Source organism: Hyperolius riggenbachi, chromosome 3, assembly GCF_040937935.1.
Source record: "Hyperolius riggenbachi isolate aHypRig1 chromosome 3, aHypRig1.pri, whole genome shotgun sequence".
Classification (NCBI taxonomy): domain Eukaryota; kingdom Metazoa; phylum Chordata; class Amphibia; order Anura; family Hyperoliidae; genus Hyperolius; species Hyperolius riggenbachi.
The window spans coordinates 128474071-128497345 of record NC_090648.1 but is presented as its reverse complement, the minus strand read 5'-3'; the positions used below and the strand labels follow the sequence as shown (position 1 = coordinate 128497345).

The following is a 23275-nucleotide window of genomic DNA, read 5'->3' as shown; positions in this document are numbered from 1 at the left end:
ACACCTAAACTTATCACGCCTAAACTTATCACGCCTAAACTTATCACACCTAAACTGAGTTTAGGCGTGATAAAGGGCTTTTCACCAGCATGCTATGGTAACTGTTAGCACCGCTTTGTGAATCAAGCCCATTGTATTTATTCTTAAAAGCTCTGGGGAAATTGCTATGCAAAGCGCTTTTTTAAGCGTTTTGCGATTTCCCTATACCTTCCATTGAGACAAATGCCCCAAAAATGGTATAGGCAGCGGTTTGGTGAGCGGAATCGGAATCGAACCGCTCATATGTGAACACTCTCATAGGGCATCATTGCACAAGCGCTTTTAGGGCAATTTTGAAAATCGCCGGCACTTAAAAAAAAAACAAAGGCGCCCAAGCGCCAGTGTGAACAACCCCTAATTGCGTGCTTTTACACGCCAGATTTATACTTCTCACCCATTGACATGTCCTGTAATGTTGTGGTTAATTGGAGTATATATTTTTTTCTCTTGTGTGAGTGTAGCTTTCATAAGCCAACAGCCTGATATCAATATTGCCCATAAGGTCCTAGGATGCTTTGCCTGCCTCCTGTGTGTGAATCCGCCATAGGACAGGAGGCCAACAATAGCGCCTCTATGGCAGCGTGATTCTGTAATGAGTAGTAGACTAATATGACTCCCTACACACAGATCAGAGGGAAGGGGAGGGACAGCAGGAGTACAGCTCAGCTCTCTCACCTACAGCACTCAGCTCACAGGACAGGCACGGAGCTGGCTGGGGATACCTCTCACATCATCGGGAAAAAAGTTTCCCAGCAAGAGTCCTAAACAAACAGGCAGATAATCGGGCTCTTCTCCTAACAGGGTAACTACAAGGGATGTCAGCGCGGAGGATCACAGGACGTGACTTTCTCTAACATTCTACCCGGAGATCTTCTCTCTGCCCTGCTGGAGATACTGGCAGCTGCTGCCCTGGGATTTGCCCTGTCCTGGTACCACTGACACTCCGCAGGATGGGAGTCACTCAGCATTGCTAGGGGGGAAGCCTTCTCCTCTGTGGTCTGTCCAGGATGTTGTCACGTTTGTTTGTTTTGCTGTGATCGGGCTTTATAGAGCGCACTGGTTGGGGACTGGCTGGCCCATGGAGGAAGGAGCTCTGGGTCACTGAATTGCCTGTCTGTGGGAAGAAGGTGAGTCAGCCAGTCTCTGCTTGGAGTCACGTCGATAGAACTCAAAAGGGGTCACAGTCTTGCCACCTCCACTGCCAGGGGACTTGCCCATCGCCGCCTCTGCCACGAGGATCCAGGGACAGAATGCTGCTGTCATCTGCAGGGGGCGTCATGCTGCTGATACTAGGTAGGTCAGGTCACCTGGAGACCCCCTTCCTCTGCTGGAGGGACTGATTGCTGTTCTGGATGTATAAGGTCTGATCAGCCCTGGTCATTGTCATTATTATGCTTTTGAGTATTTTCTGTACTAATCGGGTATCTTTTCCTGTATGGCATATCCATATCAAAATAGCTGTCAACGTGTTGATATTCAGTATGGTGTTTTTTTGGGGGGGGGTTGTTTTGTTTTTTGTTTTTTTGGTGTGTGTGTCTGTGTGTTTGGGTTATATTTATTGTTTTTTTGTTTTTTTAAACCAAATAGCGCTGCGTAATATGTTGGCGCTTTATAAATACAATAAATAAATAAAATAAATAAATAGAAAGGCACACTATAGCATGTGACTCCATTCTACGTCCTGTTGATAGATTTGGCTGCATATTTTGGTGCAGTATTTGGATTGGACGATATTGTAGACTCCTGTGTAGTCTTCACATGTGGGTGTGACTGTCGGTAAACACCAGTTTCACAGAAGCCAGTATGCCACAGTAACTGCAGATATCTGCCAGCATGCTGGACAATGTCTGATACTACAGCTACTCAGCATAGCAAAGTTTGATAAACTTGGTGGACATGTTTTAAACAGCATAGTAATCACTCAGAAGTAGAAAATGAATTTGATTGGAAATTTGATGTATCCATTCATAAGGCTCGGTTCATTGTGGCTGTTGCGCTGAGCTTCCTGTAACAGCCAAGAAGCAAGGGTATGGGAAAGCGGCTGCACATCTTATCTGAAAATTAATGTATCTACATGGAGTTTGTATGTTCTCCCCGTGCATGCAGATACATTAATTGGCTTCTTCCCGAAATTGGCCCTAGAGCATGATATAGACATATGACTGCGATAGGGATTAGATTGTGAGCCCCTCTGAGGGACAGTTAAGTGACAAGACAATATACTCTGTAGTCTGTACAGCGCTGCGGAAGAAGTCTGCGCTATATAAATACTAAAAAATAATAAAAATAATTAATGTATATGTAATCTTCACATTCTATCCATTTGAAGATGGTGAAAATTCCAAATTTATGATATGTATTGAGAAGGTGATTTTTTTCCTTCCATTTATTTTTACAATAGTGTAGGATGCCCAGTATCATTACAGGCTTTACAGTATATAGTTCATCACTTAGGTGATGGTAATGATTGTTGGAAATGGTGGGATTCTAGCATTGCCGCATCAGTCACAGTTGGGACACTTGTTACTGGGGAGATGTTTGAGAAAAGATGGGATATCGCTGTCAGAGCCCCGTGGGGGGCCCCGGAGCCAAAATACAACAGCAATTAGTTGAAGTGCTGAGGGATTAGCATACATGAGTAAGGTTTATACTATGCTAATCCCTTGAGAAATGTTATAATCATTGAGCTGTGATGTCATGATGTATAATTACTCTCATTATGCCTGTATACACAGAACAGCATACTCTTTCGCGATAACGCCATCAACATTTAGATCGTATAAATCCCAAAGTTGTCCTGTGTCTCTTTACCGCCATGAGACTGCAGGCCATGGGCCATGTGTTTACTAACGGCATTACATGGTGTTTTATTTGAGAAAACTCCAGAGAGGCAGAGAGGCGGTGCTGGGCAGGCTCCAATGTTCAGGTGTCGTGATGCTCACACTACAGCGACATCAGAGGATTGTTTACTTAATTTACTTATTAATGTGGAATTCCCAGCAGGGGTTCCAGACATTCCAAGTGTTCTCACTGTATCTGCATTGCTAATAACTCTGTCTATATGTGGATCTTCTGTGGATCTTCTCCATGGCTGTTATCAGTCCTTTTGTTTTGTTTACATGAGCTGATCCATTTCCATAAGCCATAATGGCTGGTCAGGAGATTAAATCAATGATTCCCCATAAATAAATTAGCAGATGAGATACACGATGGCTTGGAAGTGTTTTTAGTAAATAAGCAGCTGGAAACAGAGGTGCCAAAAAAGAATAAACTATACTAAAAACTGTTTAAAACAGGAGGTATATTGGTGGACTTACCTCCCCCAGCAAGGACTCAGAAAGTTGAGATTCAGCATAAATCAGACTTCAATCAAAAAGCTTCAAACAGGCAACGCGTTTTGCAGGTATTCACCCGCTTCTTCAGGCAATTAAAGAAGGAATTAGGAGGGTCAAATACAACAGGCTAAGGCCCCGTTCACACTTGCGGTTTAGTAAAAACCGCACCGGATGTCCGGACCGCACCGTATCCGGACCGGACCTGATCCGTACGGTTCCTATCCGGATCCGGTCCGGATCCGGTCAGTTTGCATCCGGTTTCCGTGCGGTGTGAACACGGTTGCGGTCCGGATCCAGTTTCTTAAGGAGATACACATCCTGTAAATACCTGGGGTCTGGGAGGTCAGCAGAAGGGTCTGGGGTCATTGTTGGAGACAAGTGGACGTGTGGAGACCATCCGTGGATACAGAGACTGCAGTTGGGACCATGGATCCAGGCATTTTTTACTCGTAAACCTGGGAATTCTCTCCTTCCTGTTGTTCGCCTCCTTGTCAGACATATATGACATGTTGCTGCCAAAAAGAGCTCCAGCATGAAATCGCTGCTGCCCCACTCTTTGAACGCTGGGCCCATGTGGTCCCCATCCAAAATGCATAGGAAGTGGGGTAGAACGTCCGGTTTTTGTAGCCAGTGTGTTGTGCGCTCTCCGGCTCTCATTGCTTTGTATTGGCCGGATGGTGCAGTCCGGCTCCGCCCCGGATACGGCTGCCGGAGGAGCCGGACCAAAAAATAGCGCATGTTGGAACGGACGCTGGAGTCCGGATCCGGCCCGGATCCGGTCCGGCTCCGGTCCGGCAGAACGGACGCATGTGAACGGACGCATAGGCTTTCATTGCTATGCCGTGCGTCCGTTCCGTCCGTTCTGCAAGCGGTCCGGCTCCGGCACGGCGATTCCGGATGGCCACCGCTAATGTGAACCGGGCCTAACAGTTCATCCACATAGTCATTGTACAGTGGAACATTTAAATGCTCCAATCTAAAAAGAGACTATAAAGAGACAAGTAAACCATTCCGTATAATTCTGTTTGCTGATCCAATGCCCACCTGGTGACAGTTTCTCAGATCTGGCCACTGTACAATTACACATTTTATTCTCACCGGTCTATGCCCAACAAAAACATAGCTGTATAGGAGAGGCATGGGCCACCCTATAAACTGGATAAAGAATCTAGATTGGACAATCACCCAGATCTCTGAGAGAGGTCAGATATGGTCAGACTGCAGTCAGTACATCCAGTCTGTGAATAGATGTCAGTGTGGTTGGTTTATTAGAGTTAAGGGGCCCATACACTCAGCCGATTTTCTGGCCGACCGATCGATCGATTGATCGTTTGCAAATCGTTTGGCCAATCGATGGCCGATTTCGATGGATTTCCATCGAACTGGCAGGGTGGAAAATTTAGGTCGATCTGATGAGATTGCTTATCAGTTTGCATTGGCCTTAATGGAAATCTGATGGCAAAAAAATGCCATCAGATCAAATTTCGATAGATTTCAAACTGAAATCTATTGGAATTCTATCCTGGTAAAAAATGTTCTAAAAACGCATCAGATAGATTTTCAGATGCATTTCTTATCTATCTGCTGCCAATCTGACGAGTGTATGGGCACCTTTAGGGGGGCAGTTCTGGTTAGGAAGGACTTGGCTAGCTTTATTTAGCATGGCACTGCATGCATGGCATTATTGCGCATTTCAACAAAGTACTGCCATATAGGTTATTATCACTGTGTGTCTGTACTTTTATTACAGTTGGTTTACAGCAGAATGAAAGTCAAATAAAGCAGTGCCTCATATAGCAAACCAGCAGTAGTAAAAAAAAAAGTTTAAAGATTTACTTAAAAATTACGTGTAGAGGGTGGATAGGGAAGGGGCGAATGGGCTACAACTGTCGGGTATCATGATGTCGAATATTGATGTACGGTAATAATAGATTCCCACTCCTGGGAGTTTTGTATATTTTCAAAATTTTGAAATAAAATATATTTTAAAAAAACAAAAACGACGTCTCTGTAGATACTGGTGATGACTAGTTTGCCACTGCCCTGCTTTGCTCACCACCTTTTTCCACAGTGTATGGGAGATGTTGCTTCTTTTTCCTCTGCAGTGCCTGTTAGTTTCCTGAGAGACATGACCATTTCCCAGCTGCTTGGGTGAGGCAGCCTTAGCCTGTGTACAGGTGTCCCTTATTGTCACTTATAGAACCCGCAGAGCAGATCATTAGTTGCAATGGTCCCCAATCAACACCTGACCACATTGTTCCCCTACTCACTCCACCCACCTTTATCATCTCCTATACTGTTATCCCTCTTCCCACCTCAATCGCAACAGACTCACCACTCGGCTGTAGTCATGGCATATGACTGTACTCTGCTCCTATACGGTAGTGCCACCCGAAGGATCAAGCTCGATCCTGATGAGCGACTCTTGCTGAGTGTGTGTACGTAGCTCAAAAACTGTCAACTAAGCCTAAACTTAACCTATACCCTTCATAAAATGCCTTACCCTAATTTCTAAGTTCATTTATCATTAAGCCAGACCTACCATGGCAGTGCTTGACAATATTTCTGGTGGTAACGGCAGAGGCATAGTGCACTTTACCCTATTAGCGCAACAGTCATTACTGGGGTATGGTGCGCATTGATATGGTAACACGTGTACGGAGTGTTACCATAGGCTTGCGCTAATAGGGTAAATGCACACTTCCCCTCTTGACATTAGTACTGGTAAAACTGCAGTGCGCTACCTGCGCATGCCAATTTTACCGCTGTTTCAGGCATCAGGTCCTATGTCCGCTTTAGTTGTTCAGCTCAAACTCATCTGACCTCAACCCTAGATTGACTTTATCTGCTTATTGGCAGTTTTTGTTTGAAGTGTTACAAAGGACAGATGATGCAGACTGCTACTCCTTTGACATACTTTAAGATAAGAGCAGTTGTAAAGTTCCTTGATCCTTGTCCTCAAAACAGGTATTTGTCGAAGTCAGCAGCTCTGTCCCTGTGTTACTAGAGACACCTATAGACATGAGATGACGTGTTCTTCTATCACTTTGTTTGTGCATTGATTACATCATAATGTCACATCCATTGGTGCGGTCAGTCAGCTTTGACGAGAAATACCTGAGCATATAGATTCTCGCATGCTATGCGTTGGCGGCGTGTATATGGCTAATGGAAGAGCGGCGGAGCTGAGCATATAGATTCCCGCATGCTATGCGTTGGCGGCGAAGAGCGGCGGATTCGAAAGACGGACGGGCACCGCAACACAGAACAGGTAATGTATAAAAGTACACATACATGCACATTTATACACTAGGGGAACAGCGACGGGAGTTTCTTCTCGTTCGACGCTCGTCCTGATATCACTCGCCATTACCACCGTGTACCCAATCGACCACGACGGACCGTCATCTTGCAGCATGTCTGATCGACATGCTCAGCCCGAAATTGGTCACATGGTCACTTGGGTATGCCCTTGGCGGCACCAATTTTCATCCGATTGGATGATATTAATCGAATTGGATGGTCGATCAGCCTCCAAGTCGCCAGATGTATGGGTACCTTAAGTTCCTCACTCTAACCAGAAAAATTATTATTTAGGTACCGGAATGGGGAAACCCCAGCCATTGTTTGATGCAGCTCTACACCCAGATAAACAGTTGTATTAAGAAGAGTGAGAGAGGCAGATCTCATAGCCACACAAGGTATGGCGGAGGGCCAGCAGTGGGGAAACCTGGACAGTGTCGCTTCTGCTGCTGTGCAGCCTAAGGGCTCATTGCCACTATACATGGCTTTATGCATTATGGAAAACGCATACTTTTACATTTCACAAAGGCATGTGTTTTCTCATAGGAGCCCATTATATTCCCAGTATACATTGCATTTTTTTTTCAAACAAACTGCTAGATGCATTTTGATGCATTTTGATGCATTTTGCTTTTCCATTATAGTCAATGGTAGAATAAAAATGTATCCCTTCAATAGGAATGTAAAGGTGAACTGTATCACAAAAGCAAATTAAAATGCACTTAAATGTGTGCAAACAGGACACCAAATGCCTTTTTTTTATATACAAATAGTCCCTGGCTAACAAATGAGATAGGGACTGTAGGTTCATTCTTAACCTGAATCTGTCCATAAGTCGAAACACTTTTCTACCTTTATCCCCTGTGCCTCCTCTGTGCCCCCCGTGTCCCCTCACTGTGTCTCCTCTGTCCCCTCACTGTTGTAACCTCTGCCCCCCCACTGTTGTCACCTCTGTCCCTCCACTGTGTCACCTCTACAATACCAGACTTGTTCCATAGCATTGAGGATCGCCAACGATCCCAGCTTTTGCATCTTCAGTCATCTTCCTTCAGGCCGGAGGTTTCGGTCCATCGCCACCAGGACCTCAAGGCACAGGAACAGCTTCTTCCCCTCAGCTGTCAACTCTCTGAACTCTTTCCATCCCCTTCCCCCACCACCACAACCCTTTGATCATTCTTCACTACAAGCTGGTTTTTCATAGAACTTGATCGCACTGATGCACCTTATACAATCTGTGGCGATCTTTAATTTGAAGTTGTTCATTTTGAAATTGTTGTTTTTGTATTGTTTTATTGTATTATTTGTATTGGCATTGCTGTTTTTAGCCCGTTGTATGCCAAGCCCAGTTCCGGGCACGACCAAGTCATGCTTGGCGAAATAAAAGATTCTGTTTCTGAATACCATGTGCCCGATCACTTACATTTGCCACTGCTAAACACCAGTCCAATGACGTAGCTAAGGAGCTGTGGGCCCCGATGCAAGTTTTACAATGGGGCGCCCCAAGCACTCTATACATAACAATTCATACGGCGCACCAAAACCTGCCAATGGCAACTACAGTGTCAGAGGAGCAAGAAGGGGATAGGGAACAGTTTGTTAATGATCACCACTATTCAAAGTATGTATAGAAGTGATTATTACCAGCACAGGACCAATAGAGAGCTAATACTGTAGTTGAGGGAAGGCCCTTTGGGGCCCCTCTGGCCCAAGGGCCCCAATGCGGTGGCTACCTCTGCACCCCCTATTGCTACGCCAGTGCACCATTCTCCACTGCTATCTGCACCGATTCCGATGCTTAGGTTACTCCCGGCGCCTCCGGTGCCCACGTAGTCCGCTGGGCACCACTATAGCCCCAGTTAACATTGCAGGCTATCGCGCCACCAAAATTTCCTGCTTGCTTACTAATCCTTGGTATCTGTGGAGTGTGAAAATAGTAAATTAAGGGTGGCTGCATACAGTTAATACCAGGGCTGTGCAGTGGGTATAAAACTCATCCGACTCCTCAGCTTATGAAACCACCGACTCTGACTCCAGGTACCCAAAATTGCTCCGACTCCTCGACTCCTATTCGGTGATCATATAGACCCTGAGCCAATCAGCTCCCTCCTGCAGCCAGCACAACCACAGGAAATGCATCTTGGACATTTAAAACAGAAGTAAAAGAGAGGAGAAAAGATACTGTTTTTCCATTTTCCCTCAAAATGTCAATACTTGCTAGAAAAGGCTAGCCTTCTTATCTCCTATCTCCTTACCATATTTATGCTTCTTGGGCTTCCCTGGAACATTACCTTTGGTGCAATACTTTCCCCTAAGCTATGCTTCCTTCTCAGTTGTCAGTCTCTCTGCTTCAGCAGCTGACTCTAACATTCTCTGCCTGTGGACAAACATTCTGCAAGTCAGACAGGAAGCTTCAGGTAGGCTTTGACCCCTAGGCTGTACAGAAACAAAATCTTCTGAATGCTTTACATTGACATCATTTTTCTGCAGTGAGTATAGTGGGACTGTAGTCTGTAACTAAATCCCTGTCCTCCGGCCCAAAGAGCCACCTCAAAGGAAGAAAAACCGCGTGCGTGTGTCTGGCTTGTGTGTAGTGGTGTGTGTGTGTGTGTAGTGGTGTGTGTGTGTGTGTAGTGGTGTGTGTGTGTGTGTGTGTGTTTGTGACTATGTGGTGTGTGTGTGTGTGTGTGTGTGTGTGTGTGTGTGTGTGTGTGTGTGTGTGTGTGTGTTTGTGACTATGTGGTGTGTGTGTGTGTGTGTGTTTGTGTGTTTGTGTGTGTAGTGGTGTGTGTGTGTGTGTGTGTGTGTGTATGGTGTGTGTGTGTGTGTGTGTGTGTGTGTGTGTGTGTGTGTGTGTGTGTGTTTGTGACTATGTGGTGTGTGTGTGTGTGTAGTGGTGTGTGTAGTGGTGTGTGTGTGTGTGTGTGTGTGTGTGTGTGTGTGTAGTGGTGTGTGTTTGTGTGTGTGTAGTGGTGTGTGTAGTGGTGTGTGTGTGTGTGTGTGTATGGTGTGTGTGTGTGTGTGTGTGGTGTGTGTGTGTGTGTGTGTGGTGTGTGTGTGTGTGTGTGGTGTGTGTGTGTGTGTGTGTGTGCGTGTGTGTGGTGTGTGTGTGTGTGTGGTGTGTGTGTGTGTGTATATGTGTGTGTGTGTGTGTGTGGTGTGTGTGTGTGTGTGGTGTGTGTGCGTGTGTGTGGTGTGTGTGTGTGTGTGTGTGTGTGTGTGGTGTGTGCGTGTGTGTGTGGTGTGTGCGTGTGTGTGTGGTGTGCGCGTGTGTGTGTGTGTGTGTGCGTGTGTGTGTGTGTGTGCGTGTGTGTGTGTGTGTGCGTGTGTGTGTGTGTGTAGTGGTGTGTGTGTGTAGTGGTGTGTGTGTGTGTGTGTGTGTGTGTGCGTGCGTGCGTGTGTGTGTGGTGTGTGTGTGGGCGGTAAAATTGTGAGTGGTAAAATTGCTGCAAGCGGATGCAAAACGGACAAATTGCATCCACCTAGCAGATGTGCTTACCATGTCCATTTTGCATCCACTCAATTATGAATCGGCGCTTTCATCGTTTAAGTTTATTCTTTATAACAGATTAGACATTAGATTTAATGGAAAAAAATTATCTAACAATAAACTATTAAAAAGTGTAAAAGTAAGGTCCATATCAATGTTTCAACATTTTATTGGTCAAAGATTGATGAGGAAAAGCTGGTCTTCTCTCGATAGAGCATGGTTGCTTTGTACTGCACCAAGCAGTATAAACCTAGCCGTGGCAATTTCCCTATCAATCTTCAATATTGTGGCGTGGGGTGGCAAATCTCAAAAACAGTCGATATCTGGGAGCTATTGATTGTTTACATGATCTGTTAAAAATTGAGCAGTGTATATAGCTGTGTTGCAAGCAGCTGCCTAAGATTATAAGATTATTTATTTTCTTCTTTTTGTTTTTTGGCTTTGCTAATGTTGCTTCAAAAATCCCCCCCCCCCCCCCCCCCATCAGAAAATTGGCAAAAAGAATTAAACTGTGAGTTTAAGAAATCACACCTTACCCCATAGTTATTTGTTTGTGTAAAGCCAAAGAGGTCACTCTATCTTGGCAGCACTTCTTTCTATTTCCCCACCTATTTTACAGCCTATAATTTCACTATTTCTAGTACTAAAAGGCCCTAAAGTCAGCCAATGTACGTTACATGGCTTGGCTGGCGTTAGGTAAGAATACTAGTTTTACAATGAATGTTAAGCATAGAAAGATGACAGATGATAAAATCCTAGACTAGAAAGGCTGAGGACTCAATTTAATGAGAGGTAACTACGTATTTACTGGCCAATAATTAGTGGTGTAATAGCTCCTAATAATTGCTTGTCCGGTTGCTGTTTCGTTAAATGAACAATGAAACACCTGGAAATCCAGTAATTTGTTTTAAATGATTATAAACCGGGTGACTTCCCAGATGAGTAAAGATAAACATATGTCGGCTATGGCGTCATGTAGCTCACTCCACTAAAACTACTTAACCTCCAGTGCTTAAAGTAAACCTGTCACTTGAAGACCTCTTTCTAGTTTACACAGTGCCTGCGCCATATATATAGATATATATTAACTTTAAAGAGCCCTATAATAAACCAAAAAGGATTAGTACTTAAATCGGAATTGGGATATATGTTTTGAAATAGTTTGAAACTTAATGTTCATCTGTGCTCTAAAACATTAAACACAGCATAAGAACTGATAGAGAAAAACAATGACTGGTATAAAGTTACTGGAAGGGTTAATAACTTAAAGTTCCACTGCACATAGAAGCTAATTGAGAATATTGACAGCTGCATGGCAAAATTATCAGATTGTCTTGTATTTATGATTTACAGTGCAAACAAAGCAGGGAAGCTTCTCCCCTTACTCCTTGCGAGGCGAGAAGCTTCTCTGCTTTGTTTGACCTTTCAAACAGGAACACAACCCAATCTGGTACTTTTGCCTGGAAATCAGCAATGTGATCAATCGGCTTCTCATTGAAGTGGAACTTTGAATAATTAACCCTTCCAGTGACTTTCCACCAGTAATTTTTTTTTTGTTCTTGCAGTGTGCTTAAGGTTTCAGTGCAGAGATAAATAAAGTGCCCACAATGAGTACTTACCTCAGTAGAGGAAAGCCTGTGGATAATCCTGAGGCTTCCAGTGTCCCCCTCCCCTCCACTAATCCAGCCCTGAGAGATACAAACCTCTTCAACGAGGGCCTTGTGAAAGAGTGTGTGCAGCCACTTTCCCGTCCGTGAACCAGTACACCTGCACTACACAGATGCAGGATGCCTCCCACCTGTGCAGAAGCACACAGCTGGACGAGCAGTTTTTCCCCCCGAGCCCAAGCGACTCCATGCTACTGCACATGTGCAAGGTGGCTTTCACAGTGCGGCCACAGCCTGCGCAGTGTGGCCACGCTCTTCCACAGACAGGAGCGCGGCCAATAACTTCCAGAGGGTCCATCGCTGGGTCGGGAGGAGAACCTGGAAAGCCTTAGAGACTTCCCTCTACTGAGTTAAGAATCTAAGTTTTGCTTATGTCAAAGTTACAGGTTTAATTTAACACAAGTGTGTGTTCAGATGCTGCAGTCAGCTTACTTGACTCGCATGGAATTTGATTTTCTAGTTCACATAATTTTAGACTTCTTTTAGGGTTAGATCACACTAGGTCCAAACCATTTGCCATATGGGACAGCAGCAGAAGAACAGACATGTAGAATGGGCCCGTGGAGGAGGATGGAGAAAAATGAGCATGGTAGGCAGGCCACACATGACGGATAAAGTCCAAAACTCTCCCCACTTCAAACTAGCAATTGGAGGAGATACGGTACAGTATAAAGACTCTACGAAACCTTGGGGTGATCCTGGATGGGAAGCTAATACTCAGACAGCACGTATCAACTGTCGTCAAGTCTTCATTCTTTCATCTGAGAAATATAGCGAGAATTAAGCACCTTATCCCAGCTGAAGACCTAACTGCCCTGGTTCATGCTTTTGTATCCTCTCGTCTTAAATACTGCAATGCTCTGTTCGTCGGATCCCCAGATAAGGTTATGCACCCCTTACAACTAGTACAGAATGCTGCAGCCAGACTCCTTACCAATGCCCCCTGCAGCTCACACCTCCCAAGTACTGCAAACTCTCCACTGGTTGCCAGTAAAATGGAGAATCCATTTTAAGATCTGCCTGCTGACATTCAAGGCTCTAAACCACATGGGACCCAAATATATAGCGGATCTATTGGAACTTGATGCCCCTCCACGCACCCTCCGCTCTGCCAACAAGATGAAGCTGGTTATTCCCAGGATACACTTAACATTTGGTGCTCGGGCCTTTTCCTATGTAGCGGCCTACTCTATGGAACTCGCTTCCACAGTCAGTGCGAAAGGCTCCTTCTATGGACAGCTTTAAAGGGATAATGTAGGGGGGTCGGGGCAAAATTAGTTGAACTTACCTGGAGCTTCTAATTGTCCCCCGCAGACATCCTGTGTTGGCGCAGACACTCACCGATACTCCGGCTCCGCCTCCGGTTCACTTCTGGAATTTCAGACTTTAAAGTCTGAAAACCACTGCGCCTGCGTTGCTGTGTCCTCGCTCCCGCTGAGGTCACCAGGAGCGTACTGTGCAGGCACAGACCATACTGGGCCCGCCCAATACACTCCTGGTGACGTCAGTGGGAGCGAGGACACGGCAACGCAGGCGCAGTGGTTTTTTAGACTTTAAAGTCTGAAATTCCAGAAGTGAACTGGAGGCGGAGCCGGAGTATCGGTTAGTGGCTGCGCGGGTACAGGATGTCTGCGGGGGACCATTAGAAGCCCCGGGTAAGTTCAACTCATTTTCCCCCAACCTTCCTGCAATATTCCTTTAAGAAAAAGCTAAAAATCCCGAGCCTTTGAGACTGTATAATGCAGGTCCCGTCGCTTTGAGTCCCCAGGGAGAAAAGCACTATTAAATTATTGTTATTGTTGTTATTGTTATTAAAAGTCAATGTAAAAAAAAGAGATCTCGAGTTTCTGAGTCACATGAATTACACCTGACTTTGAAAGAACTTTACTGAATGTAACTTAATGATTAAAAGTGCTTATATTTTTGCAATATTCATTTACACATGATTTAGTCAGTGTTTGCCCATTGTAAAATCTTTCCTTTCTCTGATTTACATTCTTAAATTTATCACAGGTGGTAACATCTTTACTGTAGGCAAGGTGCATCACTGTGGAATGTTTGTTTGGAGTGCACTGGGAAGAGAAGGCTGCATAAGTAAATATCCCAGGCTAAACATCGCTGGGAGGGCTACATACTAACGTACAGCAATAGATACAGGAAATGTTTTTGATTCTGAAATCAAGAGGATTAAAGTAAGAGTATGGATCCTGAATAATTAACTGCATTCTACAAAATATTGTTGTGGTGCCTCTTTAGGGTGATTTTATATTTAAATCTACTGTTTAAGTTTTTATTGTCTTTGCTCAATGACACATTCATTGAAGTATGCCTGAGCTAAATTCTATGAACTATTGACCCTTTTTCTCTCTTTCCTGCTCTCAAAAGCCATTTTTTTTGCTAGGAAAGTGTTTTATAGTTGTAATTCCTTATCAGTGAGGGTCACACTGTAGTCTGACCCAGTCCTGACTCAGACAGGAACTGCTACTTACATACCTGATGTTTAACTCTTTCAGGCAGAGAAAGAAAAAAAAGAACACAGCAGAGTTGTCTGTGTGTTTGGCACTGTACCTACACATGTCTATCTCATCATGTCACATGTCACCTTGGGTATCCTTTAAGCAATACCAGTTGCCTGACAGTCCTGCTGATCCTCTGCCTCTATTACAGATCAGGTGTTTCTGACATTATTGTCAGATCTGACAAGATTAGCTGCATGCTTGTTTCTGGTGTTATTCAAACACTACTGCAGCCAAATAGATCAGCAGTGCTGCCAGGCAACTAGTATTGTTTAAACCGGACCTGAACTCAGTACTTCCGTACTTTGAAGGAAGCAGACATATCGTCAACATCCTGTGTTTACTAATTAGCCTCTCTGCCATGGAAGCCAGTGGACACAGCTGAGAGATCAAACTACACTGGTGATTACACTGGAGATTAGTCACAGATAAAGGGGAATTAGACAGGCTAAACTCTCTAAATACATACAGGGTGCATTTCTCACTGTTTTCCTTCTGTCCTGTGCAAGAGTTCAGGTCCACTTTAAAAGGAAATAAATATGGCAGCCACCATACTCACTTCAGTTGTCCTTTAAATACTGAGAACTCCGGGGTTGTATTTCCTACATTTTTAGTTTAGAGGTTTCATGGTATTGGGGTTCTGCTTCCCTTGCTGTGTCAGGCCAGTGATTTCTCCTCTGAGTAATTTAAGTCATTTATTTTTTGATCCTATATTCTTGTGACTAAGAGAACGGATGACACCAGAGGTGTGGCAGTTTCTCTCTTGTTTGTCTTTTAATTTGGAGATATTAAAATGGACACAACTGTACAGGATGGAGGAGAATATTAACCCCTGGCAGTCTGCAGCAGATTTCCTAGTATTACAAAGTGCAGATTCAGTTTGTTGGTCATGTCTCTGAATTTTACTCACCAAGTAAATTGTGTAGGGAGGGCTGGCAATCCTGCTTTAGACATGAATGCAGAATTCAGTAAGCCATCTTAGTTACTCAGACTTCACTTCTAGTTATGCTTTGCTAAACATTTGGTAGCAATATTCATGTTTCCATACCATATTTCAGGGAATTTCCAAATTTTGGCTTACATTGAGACTATTCTCAAAATGTGAACCCCCCCAGTCTAACAACTTCCACATTCTCTACTGTTTTATCCACCAATGCAGGGAGAAAGGATAAATGAATTTGGACCGGTATGTTCTACTTTATTAACCTCCTGAGCGATAATCCCGAGCTGAGCTCGGGGTATGTCGCGCAGGAGGATTTCTCAGGCCCCGCTGGGCCGATTTGCATAATTTTTTTTTTGTTACACGCAGCTAGCACTTTGCTAGCTGCGTGTAACTTCCGATCGCCGCCGCTCGCCGCCGATCCGCCGCTACCCGCCGTTCCGCGCAGCCCCCCCCCTCCCCAACCCCTTGCGCAGCCTGGCCAATCAGTGCCAGGCAGCGCTGAGGGGTGGATCGGAACTCCCTATGACGTCACGACGTCCATGACGTCGGTGACGTCATCCCGCCCCGTCGCCATGGCGACCAGGGAAGCCCAGCAGGAAATCCCGTTCTGAACGGGATTTCCTGCTTACTCTGATCGCCGAAGGCGATCGGAGTGGGTGGGGGGATGCCGCTGCGCTGCGGCTATCATGTAGCGAGCCCTGGGCTCGCTACATGATTTAAAAAATAAAAAAAATTAAAAAATAGTGCTGCGCCACCTCTTGGGCGATATAATTGTATCGCCCAGAGGGTTAAAGAACGACTACTGTGAAAAAGTGAGCCGGCTAAATGGTGTACAAGTGAGCAGGGAGGCTGGCTGGTATCTTACAATTTTGGTAGTAAGACATAGTAATTGCCATTCAGGAAATGCTTTTGAATACAAAGAAAACCCTGAGAAACCCCCATGAGGAAATGGACTAGTCCAAAACCTGTCCGTTCTGTCATATTTAACCTTTTTTTGCTACAGTGGTCTTTTAATAAAGCACATAACATGACTTTGTATCTCCAAACAGTATCTCCAAACCTTTGTTGCACAGGCTTATGGCATGAGTATTGGCAGTGTAGGCCACACAGATTGTAAAGAAGGAGACTACTACCTCATACATATGTAAGGACTGTTGCCCGGCAGGAAACTGAGTGCTCAGGCTACAGTGCAGCGCCGAGTCTGTAAAGACGTATTTCCAACCTACAGGCTACCAAAACTTCCTCAGAATATGCAGGAGGGCTTGCAGAGCGCAGGGAGTGGGAGAGATAAGGAAAAGATCAGCACTGAGGAAAGTTGGGGGTTTCTATTCACATGTTAGATTCTTGGCAGAAACGGTCCCAACCAGCCACCTAGGCCCTGAACCATCTAGCATTATTTCCTCCATTCACGTACAGATAGTTTTTCATAAACTATTCACCTTGTGCCAAGCTCCTCAGAATTTTATTGCATTTCCTGAACATCATCATATACTTAAATACGTAAATTACATTTCTTGTGTTTCTGTACAGGAAGCCTCACCTTATGATTTTTGCAGCAGGTAGAGTCACAACGTGGATGAGTGTCCTGTAGTTTATTAGAGAATCTCAATTTTTAAGAGGGTGCATAAATGTGTGACGTACCCTGGCTGAAGGCCTAGTTTTATGAGGCGGGCCTTGTAAATTCTGAAAGGGGTGTCTGGTAGTGTTCAAGTAGCACCTCCCCAATTTTCAAGAACTACTCATCACAGCATGTTTATTAGGAAGGGTGACTAAAAACTGTAAAATAAATGCATGTTTCATAAAGCTGTTATACGTCTAGTAATAATCCGTTACATAATAGTGTTGGCGATATTGCACCTTGTGTCTAATGCCTTGCTACAGGCCATTGTAAAGATGATCATTTTGTGCACTGATAAGAGTGAGGATAGTTCTTTGAGTTGACAAAGCTGTAGTTATGGACTGGAGATGTCTGTTGTAGATTGCAGAGAACGTCCTGCTCTTCTGGGGTTATAGACTGAGCCTGTGGTTCCTAAGCGTCTGAATTTGTGTCACTCAGTATAAAATACTGTAACAACATCATGAAATTAGTCAGTAAACAAGTTTTTCTTCTAAAAAAGTTATGTGACCCCTCAGGCGGTGACAGACCCCTCAGGCGGTGACAGACCCCTCAGGCGGTGACAGACCTCTCAGGCGGTGACAGACCCCTCAGGCGGTGACAGACCCCTCAGGCGGTAAGAGACCCCTCAGGCGGTGACAGACCCCTCAGGCGGTGACAGACCCCTCAGGCGGTGACAGACCCCTCAGGTGGTGACAGACCTCTCAGGCGGTGACAGACTCCTCAGGTGGTGACAGACCCCTGAGGCGGTAAGAGACCCCTCAGGCGGTGACAGACCCCTCAGGCGGTGACAGACCCCTCAGGCGGTGACAGACCCCCTGGGGCCATATGCAATTCACTTTTTCACCTGAGTTTTCTCCTCGGTGATATTTTCAAAACTTAAAACAAAAGGCCTTTTAAGCCACCAGCAAGCAAGAAATTACTCAAAATATGTTGACAGTACTTTTTCACCTACTTTTTGGTACTTTTTCAATTACTGAGTGCTGAAAAATCACTTTATATAGAAGATGAAAAATGATCTTCTAGGAGAAAACTCCGGAGAAAACGTCAATTGCATATGGGCCCTGGTGTCAGATTTACCAGTGACAGACCTTTTCAAGTAACTGGTTCACAGTCCTGGAACTCCCACTGGAAAATATCCCTGGTATTGCCGGTGCTACACCTCACTCAGGTCACCCTCCTGAGTAAAGACATGCAGTATCAGTGAAGAGGCGGCACACAAATGGCTTGCTTATTAAAGCGTATATTGATGGTGAAGCAGCACTACATGTTACGAACCTTCACGGTTCTTCATCAGGTGACAGACCCCTCTATGACCGATCCCAAGTAATGCCTGGTGGCATTTTCCCATCAAATCATTGGTATGAATTAATAATTTCTGACAGGTCCGATCTTTTCTAATCAATTCTCTGATCACTTCTTTACAAAATCGATTGGAGACCTGATTGGACCTGTCGGAAATTATTGATTCGACCCGTCGATCTGATGGGAAATTGCAGCCATTACAGGTATCTGCTTCCAATCAAGAAAGAGATTCATTTTGAGATGGGATTCGTTGCTGGCATTTGCTAGGCTGTATTTTTTTTCTCCGATTCATTCACTTTCTTCATTGAAATTGCATGGTGTATACCCAGCTTCAGACTTGTACTGCAATTTCCTGCAGTGTAAGGACTTATCAGGCACTGCCTGGCAACGACATTCTTACATTTAGCTAGCGTTTCCCCTGTTACACATTTTCCATTGACTACCATGGAGGTCCAAGTAACTAGTAAACATCTCCAAAATATCTACAGCAGAATTATTATGCTGGGAATACACGGTTCGTTTTTGAGCCATTTAGATGGCTCGATAGATAATTTCTGACACGTCCGATCTCCCACCCGATCGTTTCGCCGCTCGATTCCGCATTGAGCACAATGGAAAAAAAAATAAGAAAAGCGAGCGGAAGATATGACAATCGCCTGCAGAATCGAGTGGGAGAATCGAGCGGCAACATCGAGCCGTGTATGCCCAGCATTAGTGAAGACAGTCAGCTGCACACCGTGGTGTGAACAGTTCTCAGCCAAAGGCATGACAGCATAAAGCCCTTGTGTAAATTGACCCTATAGTACATTTACGCAGGCAGACACAATGACACACAGGTAGTTCTTTCTTATATAGCCGGATAAGAATGCCTCAGCTATCACACTGCATTCCTTAGATAACAAGCACAGTTTCTCACCGGTTTCTCAGCCCTGGTTACACGTGGCTGGGAGGGGGCAGAGGAGACAATGATTTGGGACAACTCCCCTCTTTGGGAATGAGAGCAGGAGGAGGTGTATGCAGTGTGAGTCACAGGTAATGGGCATGGACTGTCTGCTCTTCATATCCAGACTCCACGCCTTGCAGCACATCCAGATACGTGAAGGTGTCATCACAGGTGCACAGGTGGCCTCTGCAGCTCTAAGCATAGTGACTGCTCAGAGCTTAGTCTGGCCAACCTGAACAGCGTGCTTCTGTCACTCTAATGATACAGTATGGTATTTATATAGGAGCTGAGCCTGACTTTGACCTTTGTGCTGGTGTATTTACTGAGGGCACTTTTCCTTCCATCTTGCGGTGTTCAGACATTTACCACAGACCAGGCACTCAGTGTGTGGCTATTCCGGATGTGTCTGAAGAGTTTTCAAAGGGCACTTGGTGTAGAAAAACAGCAGTCAGGACTGAGCTTCTGCTAAAACATTGTATACCGTACCTAAATGTGCTGCAAAATAAGCGACATGGCTTATATAGATAGGTTATTTTTAGAAAATGAACACATTTAGTTTATGAGTTTTAATGTCACAGATGAACCACACTGACTGTATGCAGTGGGATTTGCGGTCATTGGACTGTGACTGCTTTGTCCACTACCTAGACTATGAGCTCACACAGAGCATTTTAGTGGCAGTGAGGTCATGTAGGCCCATTCACTTTCCATAACGCCCTGTCCTATAGTAATAATCTTCCATTATTATTACAGGACCATAGTCACCAGTGCATATTTATAACTGCCCTTCCCCTGTATGTACTACAATTGCATGATACAAGCCAGTAGGCCACCAAGATGAGCATTACAAGGACAGGCACTGTTTGAGAGAGGTATAAGCAAAGGAATAGTTCTTCATAAAAAAAAAACAAGATCTACTTACCTGGGGCTTCCTCCAGCCCCTAGCAGGCAATATGACCCTCGCCACAGCTCTGGTGTCCCAGGGCCCTCTCTGCTGCAGACGGCATCTTCTACGCTCATGTGGCCTGGAGTGTTCTGTGCAGACGAGCCACGTGCGCAGTATGGATCTGCTAGCTTTCAGGAGTACTCTGGGACACAAGCACTTCCAAAGCCTGCTCGAAGAAGGTCAAAAACACAGTCAACCTGCTGGTTGAATCATTTAGCCGGGGGTGGAGGATTGTAGTCACAGAGAGAGGATGATGTAGGCTCTATGGGTTCCAGAGCACCTCAAGACCTGGGGTCCTGGTGCGGTCTCAACCTCTGCATCCCCTATTGCTACGCTACTGAAGACCATTGTACCATGTCTACCAGAATCATGCAGACTGTCTTAGATTTAGCTTTGAAGCCATAATATTACTGAAACATAAAAAACTATAGAGCAATTTTGGGTACCTGGAGTTGGAGTCGGTAGTTTCTATAAACTGAGTCGTAGTCAGATGATTTTTGTAGCAACTCCACAGCCCTGGTAAGAATTAGACTGACGAGTCGGAGTCAGAGCAATTTTGGGTACCTGGAGTCGGTGGTTTCATAAACTAAGGAGTCGGAGATAGAGCCATTTTGGGTACCTGGAGTCGGTGGTTTCATAAACTGAGGAGTCGGATGATTTTTGTACCAACTCCACAGCCCTGCATGGTACGGTGCTCTGTTCTTTGGTTCAAAGACAGCATAGTTGCTCTGTTAGCCCCGGAGTGCCTAATATGAATTCCAGTAAGGATACTGTCTGCATGGAGAGAGTATGTTCTCTCAGGGTTTGCATGGATTATTTTCTTCCATGCTCTTTTCAGAGTCTGAAGAAGACCTCTTGAGTTGAAAGATTTAAGGTGCCCATACATACTTGTTTTTCCTGTACGATTGACCATTGTATGCTATCATTTTTTTGTATCGGAGGAGATTACGTTCCATTCTGCTCGATCGATGGTAATTGACCAATATTTGGTCTAATCGACCAATTTACTCATATGGACTGGAATCAGCTACCATTCACATGATTTATTGACACAGAATCGAATTTTGGTTTCAGAGCATGGAGACACAACATTGATAAGCTCAATTAGGGAAGGAAAATCGCATAGGATCTCGCTTCTAGTGTGTGGGCCACTAGTTGATTGACTTTTGATTAACTACACTGAAGTTGATTTCCAAGTAAAGTCGATTGCTTAATCGCTCTGTGGAAAATCCAGTAATGGACGGGCACCTTAACTCTTTGGGCCTGATCCAATTCATTTTTTCTCCTACATTTTCTCCTAGGTGATACTCACACATCCTATCAAGAAAATGCCACCAGCAAGCAAGAAGATCATTTTCACAGTACTTTGTCGCCTACTTTTTTGTACTTTTTCAATTGCAGAGTGCTGAATTTATTTTAAACAGAATATGAAAAATGATCTCTAAGGAGAAAACTTTGGAGAAAAAGTGAATTGGATTGGTTCCTTTGAATTGTTTAAAGTTGCCCAGTAAATGGTTTCATCCTGATTCAAACCCTCCTGCCAGAAAATGCCCTATGAATTGAAAAACCTCTGTGTTCCAAAATGAATACTTCTGAAGTTTATGAGCATCTTCTGCTGTTTGTAGATAGCCCTATATATTGTAGGCATTACATGCATTCATCAATCTGGGACTGAATACACCACCTCTGCCCTTCTAACAGGTCTTGATCTTTTACATTTAGGTTCGTTGGTGTAATTACACTTGACTTATACTACATTGGAATTCAGAGTAAACCTTTTCCTGTTTTAGATGAAAAAGAGTGTATGTTATGTCAATAAAAAATATTATTTTTTATTTTGTCAATCGGACACTAGTTACGGTATATAAGGCAGGACACATAACATTTATATTGCGCTTTCCTCTTGGCGGATTCAAAGCACTTTAGAGCTGCAAACACTTAGGGCACACTCCACGGGTTACCAGGAGCCTTGCCCAAAGACTCCTTACTGGCTTACAAACTAGCTTGAGTTGGGATTTAAACCCTGGTCTAAGGCACAAATACTGCATCAAAGACCACATACGCTATCCAGACTTGATACTTAAAGGGGAACTGAAGTAAGAGGTATACGGAGGCTGCCATATTTATTACCTTTTAATCAATACCAGTTGCCTGGCAGCCCTGCTGGTCTATTTCTCTGCAGTAGTATCTGAATAACACCAGAAACAAGCATGCAGCTAGTCTTGTCAGATCTGACTTTAAAGTCTGAAACACCTGATCTGCTGCATGCTTGTTCAGGGACTATGGCTAATAGTATTAGAGGCAGAAGATCAGCAGGGCTGCCAGGCAACTGGTATTGCTTAAAATTAAATAAACATGGCAGCCTCCATATACCTCTCTCTTCAGTTCCCCTTTAAATCCTATCCTAATAATACTAACATGTTCTCCGGTTGGACTCAAAGCGCTCCAGAGCTGCAGCCACTAATGTGCCATTAGTGGCTGCAGCTCTGGAGCGCTTTGAGTCCAACAGGAGAAAATGTTCAAGGGGCCGCCCTGCAGTGTTAGGAATTCTTGCCCAAGGACTTTTCACTGAATAGGTATTGACCCTAGCCGGGATTTGAACCCTGGCCTCCCATGTCAAAGGTGGTGTCCTTAACCATTACATTATCCAGCCACTGGTACTTTGTGTACCTTCCATGCCCCTGATATTCAATACCCCACCTCTCAGGTTTACACAGTCAGTATTTATTCATAAATACACAAATGTAAATAGCTTGCCAAGTTTGGTTTGAAATATACCAGTTTTCTTCTGCATCTGGCACTTAACAGATTAATCATTTTAATGGGACACCTGAGACAGAATGACCTTCATTATTAACATTCCTGGACTATCTCCTCTACTTTGGCATCTTCTGCCTGACTTTTGTGAAGTGTTTTGAAAGTTGGTGTTGTTGATACATTTTCATATTTCTTGGGTACGTCTTGAGATCTGTCTCTGACAGGAGTTCTCATCTTACAAGTAATTGTGTTGATCCGCACGTGAGAACTGTCAAATAATTGCTACCTTTGAAGGGATTTGTATTGAGCAGCTGGAATGTTATCTGCCTAACTCGTTAGGCGGACAGAATTTTATACATGCAAATCATAAGCCGGTTTCTTTGTCATTGTAAATGCCTTCACCGGCTCCTCAAAATGAC

At 44.4% G+C, this 23275-nt stretch overlaps 1 protein-coding gene across 1 annotated transcript in view; it reads left to right on the top strand.

Annotated features, from left to right (window-relative positions):
• The first annotated feature begins 703 nt into the window (after positions 1-703).
• The window catches only part of TGFA (transforming growth factor alpha), a 103173-nt gene continuing 80601 nt past the window's right edge, over positions 704-23275 (top strand). Inside the window, exon 1 of the mRNA XM_068274928.1 lies at positions 704-1332. Coding sequence (XP_068131029.1) covers positions 1290-1332 — 43 coding nt within the window. The 5' untranslated portion in view covers positions 704-1289. The remainder of the gene's footprint in view (positions 1333-23275) is intronic.